This window comes from Mastomys coucha, unplaced genomic scaffold (genome assembly GCF_008632895.1).
Source record: "Mastomys coucha isolate ucsf_1 unplaced genomic scaffold, UCSF_Mcou_1 pScaffold15, whole genome shotgun sequence".
NCBI lineage: Eukaryota > Metazoa > Chordata > Mammalia > Rodentia > Muridae > Mastomys > Mastomys coucha.
In genome coordinates this window covers 135481770-135502313 of record NW_022196897.1, presented here as the reverse complement: position 1 = coordinate 135502313, position 20544 = coordinate 135481770, and the positions used below count along the sequence as shown (strand labels likewise).

At 39.7% G+C, this 20544-nt stretch overlaps 1 protein-coding gene and 1 long non-coding RNA gene across 2 annotated transcripts; both read left to right on the top strand.

Moving 5' to 3' along the window:
* Nucleotides 1–635: 635 nt before the first annotated feature.
* On the top strand, nucleotides 636–10646 carry LOC116091113 (zinc finger protein 120-like). The gene is made up of 4 exons (XM_031372180.1): nucleotides 636–737; nucleotides 8025–8151; nucleotides 8352–8412; nucleotides 9485–10646. The coding sequence occupies exons 1-4, from the start codon at nucleotides 735–737 to the stop codon at nucleotides 10512–10514; spliced, it is 1221 nt and encodes a 406-aa protein (XP_031228040.1). The 5' UTR covers nucleotides 636–734; the 3' UTR covers nucleotides 10515–10646.
* Nucleotides 10647–12231: 1585 nt separating this feature from the next.
* Nucleotides 12232–18559, top strand: LOC116091116. Its single transcript, XR_004118941.1, has 2 exons — nucleotides 12232–14067; nucleotides 17456–18559. It is a non-coding gene; the product is annotated as an uncharacterized LOC116091116 (long non-coding RNA).
* The last annotated feature ends 1985 nt before the right edge of the window (nucleotides 18560–20544 follow it).

Below are 20544 nucleotides of genomic sequence, written 5' to 3'. Positions count from 1 at the left end.
AGGACCCAGAAAGAACAAAACATATAACATATTGGAGAAAGAAATAATAGTAGAATGTTCTTTGGCCATAGCATATTTATGTCACAGTAATTAGAAAATGAAAATGAAAACATTAGTTCTCAGTATTTCTCCATCATAACACATGAACACTTATTCAACTATGTTTATAGAAAATTTCCTCATACTAGCCAGCAAGTAGAAATTACCTAGATGTGCCTCAACTGAAGAATAGGATGTAGAAAATAGGCATATTACACAATGGAGAATTTAGTCACACAATTTTTTTTAATGCCATTACAAAATTTACAAGCAAAAGGATGAAACTAGGAAAAAAATTATCCTGAGTGTGATCACCCAGACACAGGAAATTAGAGTCGTGGGTCTTCCCCTCACCAGAGTGCCAAAAACAGGGCAGTAAGCAATTGGAGGACAGACACAAGTGATACTGAAATGCAAATTTCTACAGATCTGGGAAAGGACTGCCCTCAGACTGGCAACCTGTGCCTGGAACCATTCCCCTGTGTTCCTTCAGCACACTCTAAGCCTATGGGTGGTGTTTATGTCACTCAAGGTGACATAGCCAATCAGAACATCCAGGCGGACCTGCCAATCAAAAAAGAAGGCAGGCTCTTCCGGGCGCGATTTTGCAGTTCCTCTTTTAAGCTGAAAGTGGTGTTTCTGCTTAATACGTTCTGTGAGCTGTGGGGAGTTCAGGCAAGCTCAGAAGTCCCGACATGGTAAGTGCAGGGCCATCTCCCACATGGGGAGGAGCAGGCGGCTGAGCAGAGGGGGCTGGTGTGCTGGGTCGTCCCTGGGGCTGGGTGGTAAACAGCAGCCTGACAGAAGCTGTGACTTGTGAGGGTCCTTGTGGTTCAGTTCTCTCTCTGGACCCGGCGGTGGGCTTGGCATAACTTCCCTGTAGTTGCTGCATCTACACAAAACATTCAGGGTCGGGGCTTCTGTATAGAAAAACCCTAAGCAGGATGGCAAACTCGGAAAGCCCTAGTTTCGCTAGTATCTTCAGGAAGTTTTGGCCTTAGCATTAAGATGTTATATATGTAGGTATAAGATCCATTTAGAGTTAGCGTTGTGGACTGTAAAAGGCATCTCGTGTATTGAATGGCACTCCAATATTAAGCTGTGATGTAGAAGAGTAAAATTGGTGTAAAGGATTTACTAATGCTCGTAGTGACAGCAAGTAGAATGTAGGTGAGGGAGGACTGCCTCTAAAACATCACACAGATATATGCTATGGTAAAAAGGCCTATTGGAGAATAAGATGCGAATATACATGTGTTAGGTTACCAGGATTGTCCAGGCATTTGTCCACAATCCATAAGATAGGAGACAACTCTGGTTTATAATCATGAACTAGGTCCATCGTGATATCAAAGAGCAGGCCTTTCACAAGTGGCTCTAAGGGGCAGTATAGGGTGACAACCAACATTAAGGCCTGGTGTGCCATAAACCTACGGTTGTCTTGAGAAAAGCATAGTTCTGCCACATGGGCAAAACTACACCAGGTGACAAATCTTTAAAAAGGAAAAGCAGGTCGGGCAGTGGTGGCCCAGGCCTTTAATCCCAGCACTGGGTAGGCAGAGGCAGGTGAGTTTCTGAGTTTGAGGCCAGTCTGGTCTACAGAGTTACTTCCAGGATATCTAGGGCTACACAGAGAAACCCTGTCTTGAAAAAGGAAAAGCACAGTTGTGTTGAGGACTGGCCTGGACAAGCAAGGCTTTCTATGAGGCCTTCATGTATGGAGAGTGGCACAGCTCCTTCTCAATCTGCAGAGCCAGTAGCAGCCTGGGGCTTAGGCTTTAGGAGCTTTCCCTAAGGCCCTGAAGTCCTGAGAATAAAATAGAGTTTCTTCTCTGAAGCTAGGAAGGTGCTTGGGAGAGCTGGTAGTGGTCTGGGGCCAGGGCCTTGGGGGTTGGGTTGCTTCAGATCCTGAGATCCCAACTCTTCCTACCACATGAGGCTATGGTTATCAGTCCTGAGTCCAGTGTGAGCTTGCTCAGTCATGTTTTCGAGATCTTCTCTGTTCCCCCTTTTCCAGCTTTTTTTTTATTAGATCCCTCTGGTGTTTTTCCCATTGTATGGTAGTTTGTGCTGTGTTCACAGAGGCCTCCCATGCCTTTTCCTTCTTCCTTTACATGGTTTCAAAAGATCAAATTTTTGTCACCAAGCTGAGTGCCAAGCACCTTTATCGACTAAGATTTTTCTGCCAGACTCAGAAATGAGATTCTTTTTGTTTGTTTGTTTGTTTTTTCCAGACAGGGTTTCTCTGAATAGCCCTGGCTGTCCTGGAACTCACTTAGTAGACCAGGCTGGGCTCGAACTCAGAAATCTGTCTGCCTCTGCCTCCCAAGTACTGGGATTAAAGGCATGATCCACCACTGCCTGGCAGGTTCATGTCTTATATCCAGCACTTGGGAGGCAGAGGCAAGTGGATTTCTGAATTTGAGGCCTGCCTGGTCTACAGAGTGAGTTCCAGGACAGCTAGGGCTACACAAAGAAACACTGTCTGGAAAAAAACAAAAAAAAGAACAAAAAGAAGAAGAAGAAGAAGAAGAAGAAGAAGAAGAAGAAGAAGAAGAAGAAGAAGAAGAAGAAGAAGAAGAAGAAGAAGAAGAATTTAATTTCTCTTTCTAAAGAGATTTCATATTTGTGTGTGTTTAGAGCAACATCTCCTATAACTCAGCCTTTCCTTATGCTTTGTGGTAAGTTAAGACTTGCTATGAACACCTAATCTGCCTGTGCTGCCCTGTGCTTGGAAGACTGTCCTGCTGCTCCTTTCAGGCAGGGCTCTGACTGGTCAGTGTGGAGAGATGGAGACCAGTGAATGAGTGTCCTCCAACCTCCCTGGATTGGGGTGAGAGGTTTACAGATAAAGAGGGACCTGTGTAAGCATTAAGTTCTCTGACCAACTTTGAGTCTGGTGCAATCACACACAGAAAAGGAGGAGGAAGAAGGAAGGTGAGGACCATCTGCCTTGACAGTAGTTGACAATAGCCATGAGTAGTCAGGTAATCAATTTTAGACAATCAGTAAAAGTCCAAACTATCCATTTAGGAGGGTCCCAGAGCTGAGCAATCATGAATCTGGATAAGGAAATGGACTTATATCTAGAAACCAAATTTCTGTATTTACTCTGATTCAAGCAACACAAGATCTAGACAAACTAGTGTGGCTGTGCCTACCATTAATATTATTTGTTCTGTCTGAAAATACACAGTATGAGCAATACTTAAAGGCTCTAGAACATACGTTTAGTCCCTGAAATATATTGGACCATAAAGTATATTTCAGCCTTCAAACACAACCTTTGGGAGTGTAATTAAATCATTTCATCCTTTTTCTTTCTCCCTACAATTAAGTCTGAAACCCTGGGACAAATGGCTGATGAGCCTATTTAGCAAATCAAAGCAAACCTGCCTGTCAGGTTCTCTCAGCACACCTCAGTCCATAGCTGATACAGGACAGTGTTTGCATACCTTGCCCTGTAGCCCAGAGCTCCGGCTGCCCTTCTCCCAGCTGTCATTCCTCATGTAATCCAACCATGTTGGTTACCTGCTCTTTTCCATCTACCATTTACCATCCTGATCTCTCGGTCTGGCTCTTGCTTCTTCCCTCCTTCCTCTCTCCACATTTGTCCCCTCTGGCTCTCCCAGATGTTCCTGGTTCTGGCTTTCCTAAGCAGTCATGTCCTTTCTTATTTATTTATTTATTTTGATTCACTTCCCAGTAACTGCTTCTGGCTTTAAAATTTATGATCATGTTTTGTTTTAATTGTTGTTACTGTTTGAATTTGACTGAAGTTCTTCTGTAGGACTTCCCAACTATGAAGTAGAGAAGGCTGCAATGGACATTATATGTGTAATGGAATATGCAAAGAACTCTAGTGTCTTGGAAGAGGAAAATAAGTGCTTTGGATGTCTAGAAAATCTATTAAATGCAATCTTCCCAGATTAGGGCTCTGTCTGCACCTAGAATGGGCAGAGCTAGGAAGTATTCAGCTGTTGAAGTCATTTGTTCTCTGATCCCCCAAAGAGGAGCTGCTACTGTCAGGGTCCAGCTGGGTTTTCCAAGCTAACCAGAGACATTGGCTTAGCAATCAGGATTATCAGTGGAAGGTAGCTTGCAGGTTCTTTACAGGAATCTCCTCAGATACATCTGCAGCAAGCTGTGAGGAAGACCATAAGCTGTGTCATGGTTATTGTGGAGGCCCCTGTCCCCAGGCCAGGAGAAGCATGCCTGCTGAGCTCTCCGAGTTTGACTCTCAGTCAAGTGTGCCTTTACTGAGATGAATTGTGCCTCAGAGTGTGCTTCTGTTGGTCAATGTGGTGATCTGAGCAGAGGCCCTTGGCCTGTGCCCCTCCCTGAGTGAGGATGTCCTGGGAGGGGGAAGCTTAAGAGCACTGGCAGTGTAAAGCTGTGGCGCTTATAATATCACTGTCCACTGTGTACACCAAGGCAGGAGTTTGCTGTACATACAGTGGGAGACAGACTGGGAAACTGGAGGTCTGGTTTCTGTAAGTACTGACCCTTGCATTCCACATTCACTTTTGTGTGACAAGTTTTATAAATAGTTTAGAAATTGATAGGAAGAGGTGATAGGGATGATCCTTCACCATTAGAATCAGCCACAATGGCAGGATTCAGAGAAATTCAATTCCAGGGTACAAAAGGAGTTTCTTTTTTGTTTTTGCTTTTGTTTTTTTGAGAAAGGGTTTCTCTGTGTAGCCCTGGCTATCCTGGAACTCACTCTATAGACCAGGCTGTCCTCTAACTCCGAAATCCACCTGCCTCTGCCTCCCAATAGCTGGGATTAAAGGAGTGCGCCACAACTGCCTGGCCAAAAGGAGTTCCTATGTTGCAGAATTTCTCAGGTGTGCACGGTGATGGGTAGGTGGATAAGACAGATTGCACGTACTGTGACATCATCCATGTAGTAGGAAACAGACATTAAAATGGTCTTCAACATTGTTTTGTATGTGGGCTTCAGTGGTCTAGGTTTGCATGAAACCACAAGGTGTCATGAGGAGCTGCAGAGTCATAGCCCATCTTTCTGATAACTTCCATTTACAGGGACAGCTCTAGAGCATGGGGCAAAAGTATAACAGTTTATGGACCTATTTGAGTTCTTTTTATAAGAATCTTGATGTCTGTTTATTTAATGTGTATAATCATATAATCACAGGTAACATTGGTCAAGTTCACATTTTTCCTCGTGTAGATTCCTTAGGTACTTCAATGAAAACTTAAGTATGTTTTTAGGCTCATATTTTTTGCTTTTTCTCTACAGTTTTATAGTTCTTCACAAATATTATACATTTTCTGGATTATTGTATTTTTGTAGTAAGGACAGAAGTCACATTGTCCCAGTATGTGTATTATTTCTTGATATTCCTAGTGAGAATTCTCAGTTTTCTCATGACATACAGCTTTGGAATCAAGGATCCTGTTATACATTTTTAGGAATATTTTTCCTCTATTTTTTTAAAGTATTATTATTATTTTTATTTATTAACAGTCCAGCCATTGTCCCCGCCTCCCAGTCTTCCCCTCCCACAGTTCCTCATCTCATTCCTTCTCTGCCCTGTCTTCAAGAGGATGTTCCGCACCACCACCAGGACTTCCCCCTCACTGGGGCCTTAAGTCTCTAGAGGATTAGGCCCCTCTTCTCCCACCGAGGTCAGACCAGGTAATCCTCTGATATATATGGTTCAGGGGCCGCATACAATCACAGGTAACATTAGTCAAGTTCACATTTTTCCTCATGTACATTCCTTAGGTACTTAGATGAAAACTTGAATATGTTTTTAGTCTTATATTTTTGGCTTTTTCTCTCCATCCTCACAGTTTTTCACAAATAATATACACATTCTGATTGGTGGCTCTGTCTGGGAGCTCCCAGGGCTCCAGGTTAGTTGAGACTCCTGGTCTTTCTATAGGGTTGCCCTCCTCCTCAGCTTCTTCCAGCCTTCCTCTAATTCTACCATAGGGGTCCAATGGTTGAGTGTAAGTATCTGCATCTGTCTCAGTCAGCTGCTGGTTGGGCCTCTCAGAGGACTGCCATGCTAAGCTTCTGTCTCTAAGCACACCATAGCATCATTAATAGTGTCAGGCCTTAGTGGTTCGCCAGGAGATCCCAAGTTGAACCAGTCACTGGACTGTCTTTCCCTCGTTCTCTTCTCCAGTTTTCTCCCTGCAGTTCTTTTAGACAGTAACAAGTCTGGATCAGAAATTTTGACTGTTGGTTGGTAACCCTGTCCCTCCACTTGAGGCCCTGTCTATCTACTGGAGGTGGACTCTCCCCACTGTTGGGCATTTCATCTAATGTCACTCTCCTTGAGTCCTAAGAGTCTCTAACTTCTCAGGTCTCTGGTACTTTCTAGATGGCCCCTCACCTCTCACCTCCCAAGGCTGCATATTTCCATTCATTTTACTGGTCCTTTGGACTTCTCTGCTGTCTCCTCCTACCTTATCCTGATCCCCTTTTTTCTTCCCTGTACCCTTTCCCACCCACATCCACCCCCCTGCCTCCACTTTTATTTTTCCCACTTTTTTTTTTCTTTTGTTTTTCGAAACAGGGTTTCTCTGTATAGCTCTGGCTGTCCTGGAAATCACTCTGTAGCCCAGGCTGGCCTCAAACTCAGAAATCTGCCTGCCACTGCCTCCTAAGTGCTGGGATTAACGTCATGCGCCACCACTGACCTGCTATTTTTCCCACTTCTAAGTGAGATTGAAGCATCCTCATTTGAGACTTTTTGCTTGTAAAATTTAAGTTCTGTAGCTTATATCCTAGGTATTCTCTACTTTTTGGCTAATATCCACTTATTAGTGAATGCATAGCATGCATGTTCTTTGCGTTTAGGTTACCTCACTCAGGGTGATATTTTCTATTTACTTCTATTTACCTGCAAAACTCACAATATCATCATTCTTAATAGCTGAGGAGTATTCAATAGTGTAAATGAACCATGTTTTCTGTATCCATTCTTTGGGTGACGTCTTGGTTGTTTCCAGCTTCTAGCTGCTATGAGCATGATGGAGTACATTTCCTTGTGGTATGGTGGAGCATCTTTTGGGTATATGTCTAAGAGTGGTATAGCTCGGTTTTCAGGTAGATCAATTTCCAATATTCTGAGGAATCTCCAGATTAATTTCTATCATGGTCTTGGTAGTTTGCAATCCCACCAACAATGGAAGAGTGCTCCTCTTTCTCCATATCCTTGACAACATGTGCTGTCACCAGAGGTTTTGATTTTAGGCTTTCTGATTGGTGTAATGTGATCTCACGGTCGTTTTGATTTGCATTTCCCTGGTGACTAAGGACTTTGAACATTTCTTTCAGTGCTTCTAGGACATTTGAGAGTCCTTTGTTGTGAATTCTCTGTTTAGCTGTCTACTCCATTTTTAAATTGGGTTGCATGGTTTTTGAAAGAAGAGTACGGACCTGGAGTGAATGTATAATTATTTGTAGGAACTTGAGTGAAGACCTTTGAGTTCTTTCTAGTTCTTTCTAAGTTTTTTGTTTGTTTGATTGATTTTTGCAGGGGAGTTGTTGCTTTAATATTTACCTGTTGCTGTACTGGAACTCATATTTTAGACCAGGCTGACATCCACCTCAATGACATACACCTGTGTATTCCTCCTGATTGCTGGGATTAAAGGCATGAGTGAATGCACCCGGTGTGTTCATCTTTTTTTTAGTTAACACTTATTCATACAATTTATGTGATGTGTGCTCAGCACTATTGAACTGTTTCCTTGGGTGTTTTTATGTCTCCAATTGACATTTCATGTGGAAGGCTTCATCCTACTCAAGGGTACAGAAATGACAGAGGTGAAGCTCATTTGTTTTTCAGTTTCCTTCTAAAATGCCTTGATTACATTAGAGCATTTGTGTCAGGGAGCAAGTGGAGGAACCAGAATCATATGACTATAATCTCAATGAAGTATATATTTACAATGTTCTCAGCAATGTATTTTCTTACGTGCACATGTATGGGATATTTTAGGGTATAGTGACATATGATGATGTGCATGTGAACTTCACTCAGGAAGAGTGGGCTTTGCTGGATCCTTCTCAGAAGAGTCTCTATGAAGATGTGATGCTGGAGACATATAGGAATCTTTCTGCTATAGGTAAGGCAGTGAATTACCTTTCACTTTTTAAAACGTATAGACAACTCTTTCTTTGTTATTGTTATTTCTTTTTGTAATTTCAGTTGAAAAGATAAATGAGGGCAATAATCAATCATGGTTCTAAAGTTCATTGAAGTTAGTATCTTAAATTTTATGTAACTTCCAGTAATATAACATAATTTTTTGGTACTATATTTTAGGCTATATTTGGAAAGATGATAATATTGAAGAACTTCTTCAAAGTTTTAGAAGATATGAAAGGTAATATTCATGTGCAATCTGATAAAAATATGTTTTGTAAGAAATGTGAATATGTCCTGAGAGTTTTAAAGAAAAGCATCATGGTTAAAAAAAGGGGGACTTTAAGTTATGGATGATTATTACTTTCTCACAAACTCATGTTCAACAATGTCAGGTATCTAATTTGTGTTTTCAAGATATTCTTCTAAGTAAAAAGACAAGGAAATAATGCCTTAACAGATCTCACCATTTGAATCACAGAACAATATAGTTATCCTGTAGAACTACCAGTGTGGTTAATCTCCAACCCCTTAGATATTGCAAAAGATATACACACTGAGTAGGTGATAAGGATATGTCTAAAAGCTTCTAGTAAGCATATACTAAAGTTGGTATCAATAATATACTTGTAATAATATTGCAAAATTTTGTGAGATGGACAGTTTATGACAGTCAGGAAAGCTGTCGTGGAGAAACCGTAATCCCTATACCATTTATTTTTTAAATAGGGTTGCCATTAGTTATACTGGATACACACCATGTGAACATAGGAGTATTGAAAGAAGCAACAACCTCTCCTTCTTCTAGAACAATTAGAAGATATGTAGTACTCTCCACTTTGAGTAGGCTTCTAAATGTGATAAAAGTTTACAAATAATTAGTTCTTCAACATTATTGGGGATATTTACAAAACCACACAATGAAAAATTTCTGTGAGTATTAGGTATGTGCAAATTCTTCTGTTTGCCTTGGTAGTGTTACATGATACCAAAATTTATTAATGAAATCAGTATGGTAAAGCTCTGAGTTCTTCCTGTTCTGTTCAAATATGTAAACAAACTCACTTAGAAAAAGAATGCTATAAAGGTGAACCATGTCATCAATGTTCTTCCCATCCCATGAATCTTCAAAGATGCAAAAGAACTCACCATGAAGTGGAGGAACTACATGGATGTAAACAAAGTGATAATAGATTAAGATCAGGTTCTTCTTTACAATTAGACTAAATTGTAAAACTTATTCACAGAGATGAAAAGAGTCATCTGTGTTTTGAATGTGAGAATGCTTTCACATATGCCAATTATCTTTGCAGGCATGAAAGAAGTCATACTGAAGAGCAACCCTCTCAGTTTATTGAGTGTGTGAAAGCCTTTGCATTTCAGAGTCATACCCAAAGAAATGAAAGAATTTATACTGTAGAGAATCCCTTTGAAGTTATCCCACATTTTGAAGCTAATGCATATCACAGTAGTCTCCAAATACATAAAACAACAGTTGCTGGAGAGAACACCTATGAGTGTAACCAATGTAGTAGAAACTTTGTATCTCACAGTTCTCTTCAAAGCCATAAAAGGGTTCATACAGAAGAGAAACGTTTTGAATGCAATCATTCTGGAAAAGTCTTTGCACAAAACCATCATCTCCTAAGACATAAAAGAACACTTTCTGGAGAGAAACCTTTCAAATGTAACCAATGTGGTAAAGCTTTTGAAAGAAACAGTCATCTTAAAATACATAGAAGAACACATACTGGAGAGAAACCTTTTGAATGTAACCAATGTGGTAAAGCCTTTGCAAGAAACAGTCATCTTCAAATACATAGAAGAACACATACTGGAGAGAAACCTTTTGAATGTAACCAATGTGGTAAAGCCTTTGCAAGAAAAGGTCACCTTCAACTACATAGAAGAATACATACTGGAGAGAAACCTTTCGAATGTAACCAATGTGGTAAAGACTTTACAACAAATAGTTATCTTCAAATACATAGAAGAACACATACTGGAGAGAAACCTTTCCAGTGTAAACAATGCTGTAAAGCCTTTGCAACAAACAGTGGCCTTCAACTACATAGAAGAACACATACTGGAGAGAAACCTTTTGAATGTAACCAATGTGGTAAAGCCTTTGCAAGAAACAGTCGTCTTCAACTACATAGAAGAACACATACTGGAGAGAAGCCTTTCCAATGTAACCAATGTGGTAAAGCCTTTGCACAAAAATGTCAGCTCCTCTCACATAAAAGAACACATACTGGAGAGAAACCTTTTGAATGTAACCAGTGTGGTAAAGCCTTTACAACAAACAGTGGCCTTCAAATACATAGAAGAGCACATATTTGAGAGAAGCCTTTCAAATGTAACTGTATTAGTCAGGGTTCTCTAGAGTCACAAAACTTATGGTAGTCTCTATGTAGTAAAGGAATTTATTGATGACTTGCAGTCTATAGTCCAACTCCCAACAATGGTCAGCAGCAGCTGTGAATGGAAGTCCAAGGATCTAGCAGTTGCTCAGTCTCACAAGGCAAGCAGATGAAGCAGAGAGAGCCTTCCTTCTTCCATCTTTATATAGGTCTCCAGCAAAAGGTAGGGCCCTGATTAAAGGTGTGTGCCACCAAAATTTTAATCCCAGATAACCTTGAACTCGTAGATCTTCCTATCTTAATCTTCTGGGATTCATAGCCACTATTCCTCAAGATCTCCACGCCAAGATTCAGGTCTGAAACTTGTATCTCTAGCCTTCAAATTAGGGCCATAGGTGAACCTTCTAATTCTGGATTGTAGTTCATTTCAGATAAAGTTGACAACCAGGAATAGCCACTATAGTAACCAATGTGGTAAAGCCTTTGCACAAAAATGTCAGCTCCTATCACAAAAGAATACATACTAGTGTGATAAATCCTTTGCACAAAACAGTCATCTTCAAATAGATAGAAGAGCACATACTGGAGAGAAACCCTATGAGTGTCATCAATGTGGTAAAGCTCCCATGGCTAGCATGCCCCCTACCCTCATTTTACTGACTAAACACCCCTAAATCATCTGTCATCTTCTTAGTTGCCAGGTTACCTTTACTACTGACTTAGCACATCTAAATCTGTCCTCAGCTTAGTTGTCTGGTTACTTTCTATGAAGCCAATTGTTCTTCCTGCCCAAGATGCTTTGGGGATGCCCTTTGATGCTCCACTTTCACTTTCCACCTACATTGTAGATGATCCCCTCTACAGCTCCTAGTCTGCCTCATCTCTGTCCTCCTGGGTCATGACAAATCTCTCTGTCCTCTCTGTGTCCTACCCATGTAACTCTAACTGTCCCACCTCATGCTTAGCCTTTGGTTGTTGGCATCTTCATTGATGGATCAAAAACCAAGTGTTAACAAAGACCTTTAGCATTTGGACACAGAGATTCCTGATTAAGTCAAAGCATTAGAACCAATACCCTACATAGGTGGAAGTAGATACAGAGACACACAGTGAAATGTTAGAGTTCAGGGAGTCTTGTGGGAAGTTGGGGGAAGGATTAAAGAGGCAGAATGGTCAAGTACAACACAAGATGATCTATAGAGTCAACTAACCTGGGCTCTTGGTGCCTCACAGAAACTAAACCGTCATGTAAAGAGCATGCATCAACTGGACCTTGGCCCTTGCACAAATATTGGACATGTGAAGCTTGTTCTTCATGAGGTTCCCCTTATAACTAGAGCAGCAACTGTGACTGATACTCTTGCCTGGCCTTAGATTCCTTTCTGCTATTTGTGCTGCCTGGCCTGGCCATAATAGGACAGGATACATCTAGTCCTGCTGCGAATTGATGTGGCAGAGTATGTTGGTACCCATCGGAGCACATCAAAGTGGGAAGGAGATAATAAGGGGTACTGGAAGGAGAAGTGGGGTTGTGATCAGGAAATAAGGTGGATAAATAAATAAATAAACTCTTTAAGTTCAACACATGAAGTTTTTTTTAATTAATTTATTTATTATATGTAAGTACACTGTAGCTATTTTGAGACACTCCAGAAGAGGGCGCCAGATCTCATTACAGATGGTTGTGAGCCACCATGTGATTGCTGGCATTTGAACTCAGGACCTTCCGAAGAGCAGTCAGTGCTCTTAACCACTGAGCCATCTTTCCAGCCTGAAGTATTTTTTTTTAATATAATCAAATGTACAAAGATTTAAAATTGTGCTTGTGGAAAAAAATTCATTAGTTAAAAATGAAGACTGTGCACTGATAGATAGATAGATAGATAGATAGATAGATAGATAGATGAATAAGATAGATATATACATAGATATATAGATACATAGATATAGAGATACAGAGATACAGAGATACATAGATGAATAAAATATATATCTAACCTCGTTTTTCAATCATTCTAAAGCTTTAGCTGTTTGGCAAACTCTGTCATAGAAGAAAACTGTCATGTTCTGTAATGAAACACCATATAATATTTAAAAATGTATCCAATCTTCATATTTACAAGTCTTATTTTGATATTGAGCAACCTTAAATTGGCAAGTTGTCTAGCATCTCTTCCTGAGATTGTTTCACCATAAACTGTAAAGCATGATGGATGAGCTCTTGCAGGCAAGGCCAAGGGACAACATTTTCAGTATTTGATTACTGCTATTGGTATGCTTTTCTTGTCATAATTAAACTAAATAATAATCTGTGGGCATTTACCCAGCTAATTGACCAGACTTTCCACAGATCAATGAAGATGTACTGACCTGTAGTGATGGTATATAGGCAAACAGATGATTTCTTAGTACCTAATGGTGATTCCATAATAATTCCTAAAATTGTATTGGTAATATAAAGCCCTTATTATAGGACTGCTATTAAATTTTTGTATAATATAAAATCTGCTGTTAGCACTCTGACAGGATTCACTGTGTCATGAGTTTTTTCTGAGATACAAAGAAGCAGTTACAACTTAAATACATTTCATGGAGCTGTAAAACCATTAACCAAAGGTCATAAGAAGAAATGAATGGTTTATTGTAGGTCCAAGGACAGAAGAAAAAATAATTCATGAGTAGGTCACAGAGTGAAGTTCTGCTTTCTGGGTCACCATTATAAAGAAGGACACAGTGGGGACACAGTGAGTGATTGAATAATTTCTAAGGTTGTATTAAATCATGACATAAATGAAGGCATACCAGACTGGAAGATATATAACTTAGCGAATTTCACGTGGCCCATAGTATATTGAATTTCTTATTAGGGAACTCTCCTATGAAGGTATGTGCAATATTGGTTGACCCTAATATGTCACCACAGAGGTGTGAGAAAGGACATTTACTGATAGTAGCAGCTTGCTATCAGTTACAGATCTCAGGAGCTAACCTTGTGTAGAGGGGCAGAGTCACTCAGTGTCTTATTGATGGTTCTCCCTCCACCAGATACAGGCCTACTGCTTTTCAAAGGCAATATAGCTAAGTGTTTTTCTAAGCTGAGCCTTGACTGAGCGAGAAGGAAATAAGAAGGAAAAGAGACCATTGAGTGAGAGTCCTCCAACCTACCTGAAATTTATTGTGGAATTAAAACTGACGAGGAACACATGAAGAAATTGAGATGACTGACCAACATTGAAGCAAAAGAAGTCCAGCACAGGAAGGGAGCTTAGGAAGAAAGTTGAAAGCTTTTGTACTTTGACAGCAGTTTGGATTACTCAGGTGACCAAATATAGCTGACAGACCAATGTCCTGACTGCCATTTCCTAGGGTTCTCAGACTGGAGCAATCCGAAATCAGAAGAAAGAACTGAACTTATTGTGAAATATAATTTCTGTAGTTCAAGCAAAACAGAGGTTGTGGACAAACTAGTGTGTCCATGTCCAACAGGATTGTTATTTCTCCTGGCTGAAAATGTGAAGCCTGAGAGAAAAAGTGTGAGTAGATTTTGGTGTGCTCTAATACATGTCTCATGTCTCTGGAGTCCATGGGGCCATAAAGCCTGTTTAAATTTTTTAAAATAACTTTTTGAGATTCTCATTATGTCATTACCATCTCCTCTTACCTCTCTTAAATTGACCTCATTTCTTGATTTCAAATTTGTGGTGTCTTTTTGCTTTAATTGTTGTTGCTGGTAGAATTTTATCATGTTTGGCTACTGGACTTCCCAGCTATAAGGCATTGGATGGCTTCTTTGGACATGTGTTGGAAATAAAATATGAGACCAACGGCCCTACCCCTGGGAAGAGGAACGACCTGTGTTCTGGGAGAGTAACAGAATTTGTACTTCTAGTGGTTTGAGTAGGTTTGGACTCCATATACTCTTGTGGTTGAATGCTAGGCCCATGGGGAGTGACAGTATTAGGAGTTGTATCCTTGTTGGAATAGGTGTGTTGTCCTTTTGGAGGAAGTGTGTCAGTGTGAGGTGGACTTTAAGGTTCTATGCTCAAGCTCCACCCACTGCAGAAGAGGCACTCTTCCTGGCTTTCTGCAGAAGAGGAGACATTTTTTCTGACTCCCCTGTGATCAATATGTATATCTCACTTCCTTTTCAAGCATCATATCTGCCTGGACCCTACCATGCTTTCTGTTATGATGATAATGGATGGAACCTCTGAAACTGTAAGCAAGCCTCAATTATATGATGTCCTTTATAAGAATTGCTTTGATTGGGGCTGGGAAGATGGCTCAGTGGTTAAGAGCACTGACTGCCCTTCCAGAGGTCCTGAGTTCAGTTTCCAGGAAACACATGGTGGCTCCCAGCAATTTGTAAGGAGATCTGATGCCCTCTTCTGGTGTGTCTGAAGACAGCTACAGTGTACTCATATAAATAAAGTAAACAAATCTTAAAAAAAAGAAAAGAAAAGACAAAGAATCACCTCGGTCATGCTGTCTTCTCACAGCAATGGAAACCCTAACTACGACCCTTCTAAAGTACACACTTCCCACACTAAGGCTCTGTTTGCCCCTATGGTGGAGGTCAGAGCTTGGAAGGCCTGTGCTGTGTGAGTCAACTTGCTACATCATTGCTAAGTCTAGCTGAGTGGCTCTAGTTTGTGTGGGACGCTGGGCATGCCTAATAATCATGGGTGCCATTGGTAGGGTAGCTTACTGGTAATTTGCAGTTTTCTGCTCTGCTGCTGCTGTGGGGCAGACCCCAAGTCATGCCATGGTGAATGTGGATGCTACTATTTTACTAGCAAAAGCAGGCTGGCTAACTTCAGAGGTGTTGGAACTGGAATGGATTATCAATGAGACTGTGGTTCTCATTGTGGTGGCCTGGATTGTGGTTCTTGGCGTATGCGTCTCCCTGTATTGATCCACTGGGAAGGGATAGGCTCTGCCAAGTTTCAGGAAGCATGCATTAAATTATTCTTCAATGTTGTTTTGTGTATGAGCATCAGTGGGATGGGTTTGTCTGAGTGCACAAAGGGACCTGAGAGGTTACAGAGTCATAAAAGATATCTCTGGTGACCTCCATTTCTAGACAGAGCATTTGAGTGTGGGGCCCCTCTTGGAAGAAAGATCAGAAGGTGTAGGATGAGTAACCTATTAATTTAGGAATCATGTTAACTTTCTCAAGTTGTAAAATATGTGTTTTTATTAAATATATATTATATATGCACATACATAGTTAGGTAACATTGGACAATATTTTATTTTTCCTGTCTGATTTTTTTCTAAGTCTTCTGTTTAGAACGTGAGTGTATTTCTGTGCTTTTGTTCTTGGCTTTTTCTCTTCATCTTTTTATTTTCTTGCAGATGCCATACACATTCATGATTGAAGTATATTTGTGAATAATTATAGATACCACATTGTAATAATGTGTGTTCTAAGTCCTCATAATAGTATTGAGAATTCTGAGTGTTTACACTTGGCTTAGCAAACGCCTTTTCCTTTTAATATTATTAGGAATTTCCTTCAGATTGTATTCAATTTATGATACAAATTCAACATAGGCATGGTCTTAATATTGATGTATCACGTTCCTATGGTTAATTTCATTCTTTCATTCTTTCATTTAATTATTTAGTTAATCTTTGAAAGTTGTAGTATATTGGATAAAAAATACTATGTGACTGAGCAAATCACTCAGTATGTAATCTTATTAGTGATGACCTGAGTTCCGATCTTACCATCCAAGTTGGGAGGGTCATGACTCTTGCTACTCCAAATCCAGGGTAAAACCCTCTTCTCAGATGACTTATTTTATATAAACATGGAAGATATTGTCTCTTACAAAGATATGCCAATAATATTCAGAGACATGCTCTTCTTTACTGTAGAGCATGAGATATTTTTGAGGTCCTAACTATGTTCTACAACATTGAAACATCAGAATGCTCAAGCCAATCTCTCCAGCTTTGATGGAACAGCCCTCCTTTTCTAACCCATCTTCTATTATTGAGAAAGGATTGATCTGAGGCACAGGGAGATCACACACAGGGGACGAGCTGGCCCAGTGATTTCTTTGACTTTGATTTTGGTTGTATTCTTGTATTTCTTGTCTAAGGGACCATGATATATTTGTAAATATGACATTGGATATTGTTTTGATAGTGGTGCCATCTATATTGAATAACTTTATTAATTATAATCTCACTTTTTTTCTGAAAAATAATGGACTTGTTATGAGTTCATGATGAAAAGTGAAAGCATGGTGCTAGACTCACTGTATGTGGCAGGTGTATTTATGCACATGAATGAAAGTGTCCATGAGGAAAAGGCTAATGACGAGAATTTACATTAGAGCTCCTGTGACATGAAAGTTTAAGCTGCCTGATATAGGTGTTGGGAACTGAACTCTGGCCCTCAAAAGGGCAGTGTTTACATTTATTCAATGAGCTGTATATCCTGCCCCATCAGCTCATTACTTTGTCTTACAAAACTACCTACCTATAGTGTTTCTATACAAGGTGGGCTGAATCCTTTCACATCAATCACCAATCAAGAAAACCCCACCTGGCTTAGTCTAAAGACCAATCTTATGGATGCATATTCTCATTTGAGGTTTTCTTTTCACAATTGTCTCTAGCTCATATCTATCTGAAAAAATTATTCACCAGGAGCCATCACATACATATATACATATTTATGAGTAAGGTTGTGTAAATTGGTATTTCATTTTTAATGCCTTAGGTTAATCAAATGCCACTAAATATATGTTAAAATTTGTTCTAATATTTGCATTAGAAATGAATTATTTTCCTTAATTGTTCATAATAAAAGACAATGATCAAGATTTATACTTCTAAGAATGCATAAATTGGTAGATGAAGTTGTATGATTGTCAAAAATATTTAGAATACATTTCTCTTCTACAGACAAAATTACTGGAGACAAACTAAGCACCTTATCCCAAGTGCACGTAAGATTGCTGTGTATATAATCAGTTGGCTCTCACAATACATCTTCTCCAAACTAACTATAGAAAGAAATGAACATTGAAATAAATCTCTGTAATATCTACTGAAGCAAAAGAAAAATACCATCCTTGCAAGTTATGAATTCCGTACTGAGCTCGTATATGGGAACTGAAGGAATACTGGCAGCAGAGTAAGTTCCAGGACAGCCTGAGCTATACAGAGAAACCCTCTCTTGAAACTTCAACACCCCCCCCCCCAAAAGATGCCAAAAATATAAACTGGAGAAGAAAAATAACTTAACAAATACTCCTGGGAAAACTGAATGTCCACATGCAAGAGACCAACCATACTTAGACAGGTTAATTTTAAAATGCTTCATAGAAGATGATATCACATATATGAAATACCTAGTGTGTATATAGAAAATACCATTTTCATCTGTCTAATATACATATATATTAGAATATTCAGCAATCTACTGTATATCTCATATCACACCTTGATATGCTATGGATATATATATATATGTGTGTGTGTGTGTATTTATATACATATATATTAATTATTGGATGCTGCTTCTTCATGTTGCAATTACTTATCCAGTTAGCACTCCAGGAAGAATTGCATTCTTAGGGAGTTACCTAGACATGCCAAATAATATTGTAAATGCAAACTGATTTATTTTAATATAACCATAATGGTAGTGTGCATGTGTGTGTGTGTGTGTGTGTGTGTGTGTGTGTCATTGTATGTGTGTCTTTTTGTGTAATGTGGTTATGGGTTTGTAGTCCATGACAGATATATGTGAAGTAGAAGAAAATTTTGTGGGGACACTTTGGCTTAATTATATGGTGGTCAAGGTCAGGCTGCCAGCATTCCACACCATAGGCATTTATTTTCCCAATGAGGCATCTCATGTGCAATCACATAAGATTAGTAGGAACATTAATTCAGTAAAATATTATCTCCTACTCACATAGTGATCTTGTCTAGAATATTGTCATATAAGGATAGAAGGAACACAAAGGAAATTTAATAAAAATTTCTTTTAGATTTTTGAGACAGGGTTTGTCTGTGCATCCCTGGCTGTCCTGCATTTCTCTTTGAGACCTGACTGATCTCAAACTCACAAAGATCCACCTACTTGTGCTTCCTGAGTGCCTGGATTAAAGACATGTACTACCATGGCCTGCTCTCATTCATCATTGTCTTTGTTATTTTTAGATTGTCTTAGTTTATTCCAAGGACTAAACACTTGTTCATAAAACTTTTTCAGAAAAAAAAAATGATGCCAGAGAATTATCTCATTAGTCAAAGTTGATTGTTGCAAAGCCTGATGACACTAGTTCAATCTTTAGGAGACCAGTATTACTTCTACATTTTCCTGCTATTTCTATACCTGAACTGTGGTATACACACACACACACAAACACGTGTTTAAATGATTTTTAAAGGAAAAAGGGCCAATGAGGTCACTTCCTGAAAAATTTCACCACCTGGGTTTGGCCTCTAAAGCTCATATAGAGGAAGTAATAATTGACACTTGTAAGTTGCACTCTGAGTGAGAAATGCACACTCTGGAACAAGACTATACCCGTGGAACATTTCAGAATGTTAAAATTACAAGGTGCAGAAGCAGCAGGGCAGCTAGAACAGGATCCTTTCTATCTCCAACTACAACTAGTAGGGACAGCTGATCCACAGCCAGCAGTGTACTTTTCCCCCAGGCAGAGAGCTTGTCTCCAGGAAGTGCTCTGACCCCAGGACTCAGGGGAGATCACCTTTTTCTCTCTGGTGACTTTCTAAGGTGGGACCAGACTGGAGGCACCTAACCCCGAAGCTACAGAACAAAAGGGACAGTGTCCTTCATTCATCCATCTGCACCCAGGAGGGATGGCTGATCCACAACCGTCTTTGCAGGGGTCTTACCAGGAGAGAACTGATCTCCCAGAAGTCCTGACACAAGGTTACAGACCCACAGGAGGAACAAGCTCCAGCCAGAGACAGTAAGAACATCGAACACCAGAGATTAACTTAAGGGAAAAGACAAATGCCAGATGTTACCAACAGAAACCAAGACTACTTGGCATCATCAGAACCTACTACTCCCACCACAGCAAAACCTGGGTTCCCCAACACAACGGAAAAGCAAGATGTGGATCTAAAATCGTATCTCCTGATGGTGATAGAGGAATTTAAGAAGGACATGAATAACTCCTTTAAAGAAAAAGAGGAAAACACAGGTAAACAGGTACAAGCCCTTAAATAGGAAACAAAACATTCCCTTAAAGAATTACAGGAAAGGACAACCAAACAGGTTAAGGAATTGAACAAAACCATCCAGGACCTAAAAATGGAAATATAAACAATTAAGTAATCACAAAGGGAGACAACTCAGGAGAGAGAAAACCTAGGAAAGAAGTCAGGAGCCAAAAATGCAAGCATCACCAACAGAATACAAGAGATAGAAGAAAGAATCTCAGTTGCAGAAGACACCATAGAGAACATTGGCACACAGTCAAAGAAAAACACAAAATGCAAAAAGCTCCTAACCCAAAACATCCAGGAAATCCAGGACACAATGAGATGACCAAACCTAAGGATAGTAGTTGTAGAAGGAGTGATGACTTCCAACTTAAAGGACCAGTAAATATCTTCAACAAAATTATAGAAGAAAGTTCCCAAACCTAAAAACAAGATGTCCATGAACATACAAGAAGCCTACAGAACTCGTAATAGTTTGAATCAGAAAAGAATTTCCTCCTGCCACATAGTCAAAACACCAAATGCACAAAACAAAGAAAGAATATTAAAAGCAGTGAGGGGAAAAGGTCAAGTAACATATAAAGGCAGACCTATCAGAATTACACCAGACGTCTCCCCAGAGATTATGAAAGACAGAGGATCCTGGGCTGATTACATACAGACTCTAAGAGAACGCAAATGCCAGCCCAGGCTACTATAGCCAGCAAAACTCTCAATTACCATAGACGGAGAAATCAAAGTATTCCATGACAAAACCAAATTTACATAATATCTTTCCACAA

What these genes read in the sequence shown, in the direction of transcription:
- LOC116091113 (XM_031372180.1), top strand. An exon ending in TAGGAATCTTTCTGCTATAG is followed by an intron (nt 8,152 to 8,351) that starts GTAAGGCAGTGA and finishes ACTATATTTTAG; the next exon opens with GCTATATTTGGAAAGATGAT. An exon ending in AGTTTTAGAAGATATGAAAG is followed by an intron (nt 8,413 to 9,484) that starts GTAATATTCATG and finishes TTATCTTTGCAG; the next exon opens with GCATGAAAGAAGTCATACTG.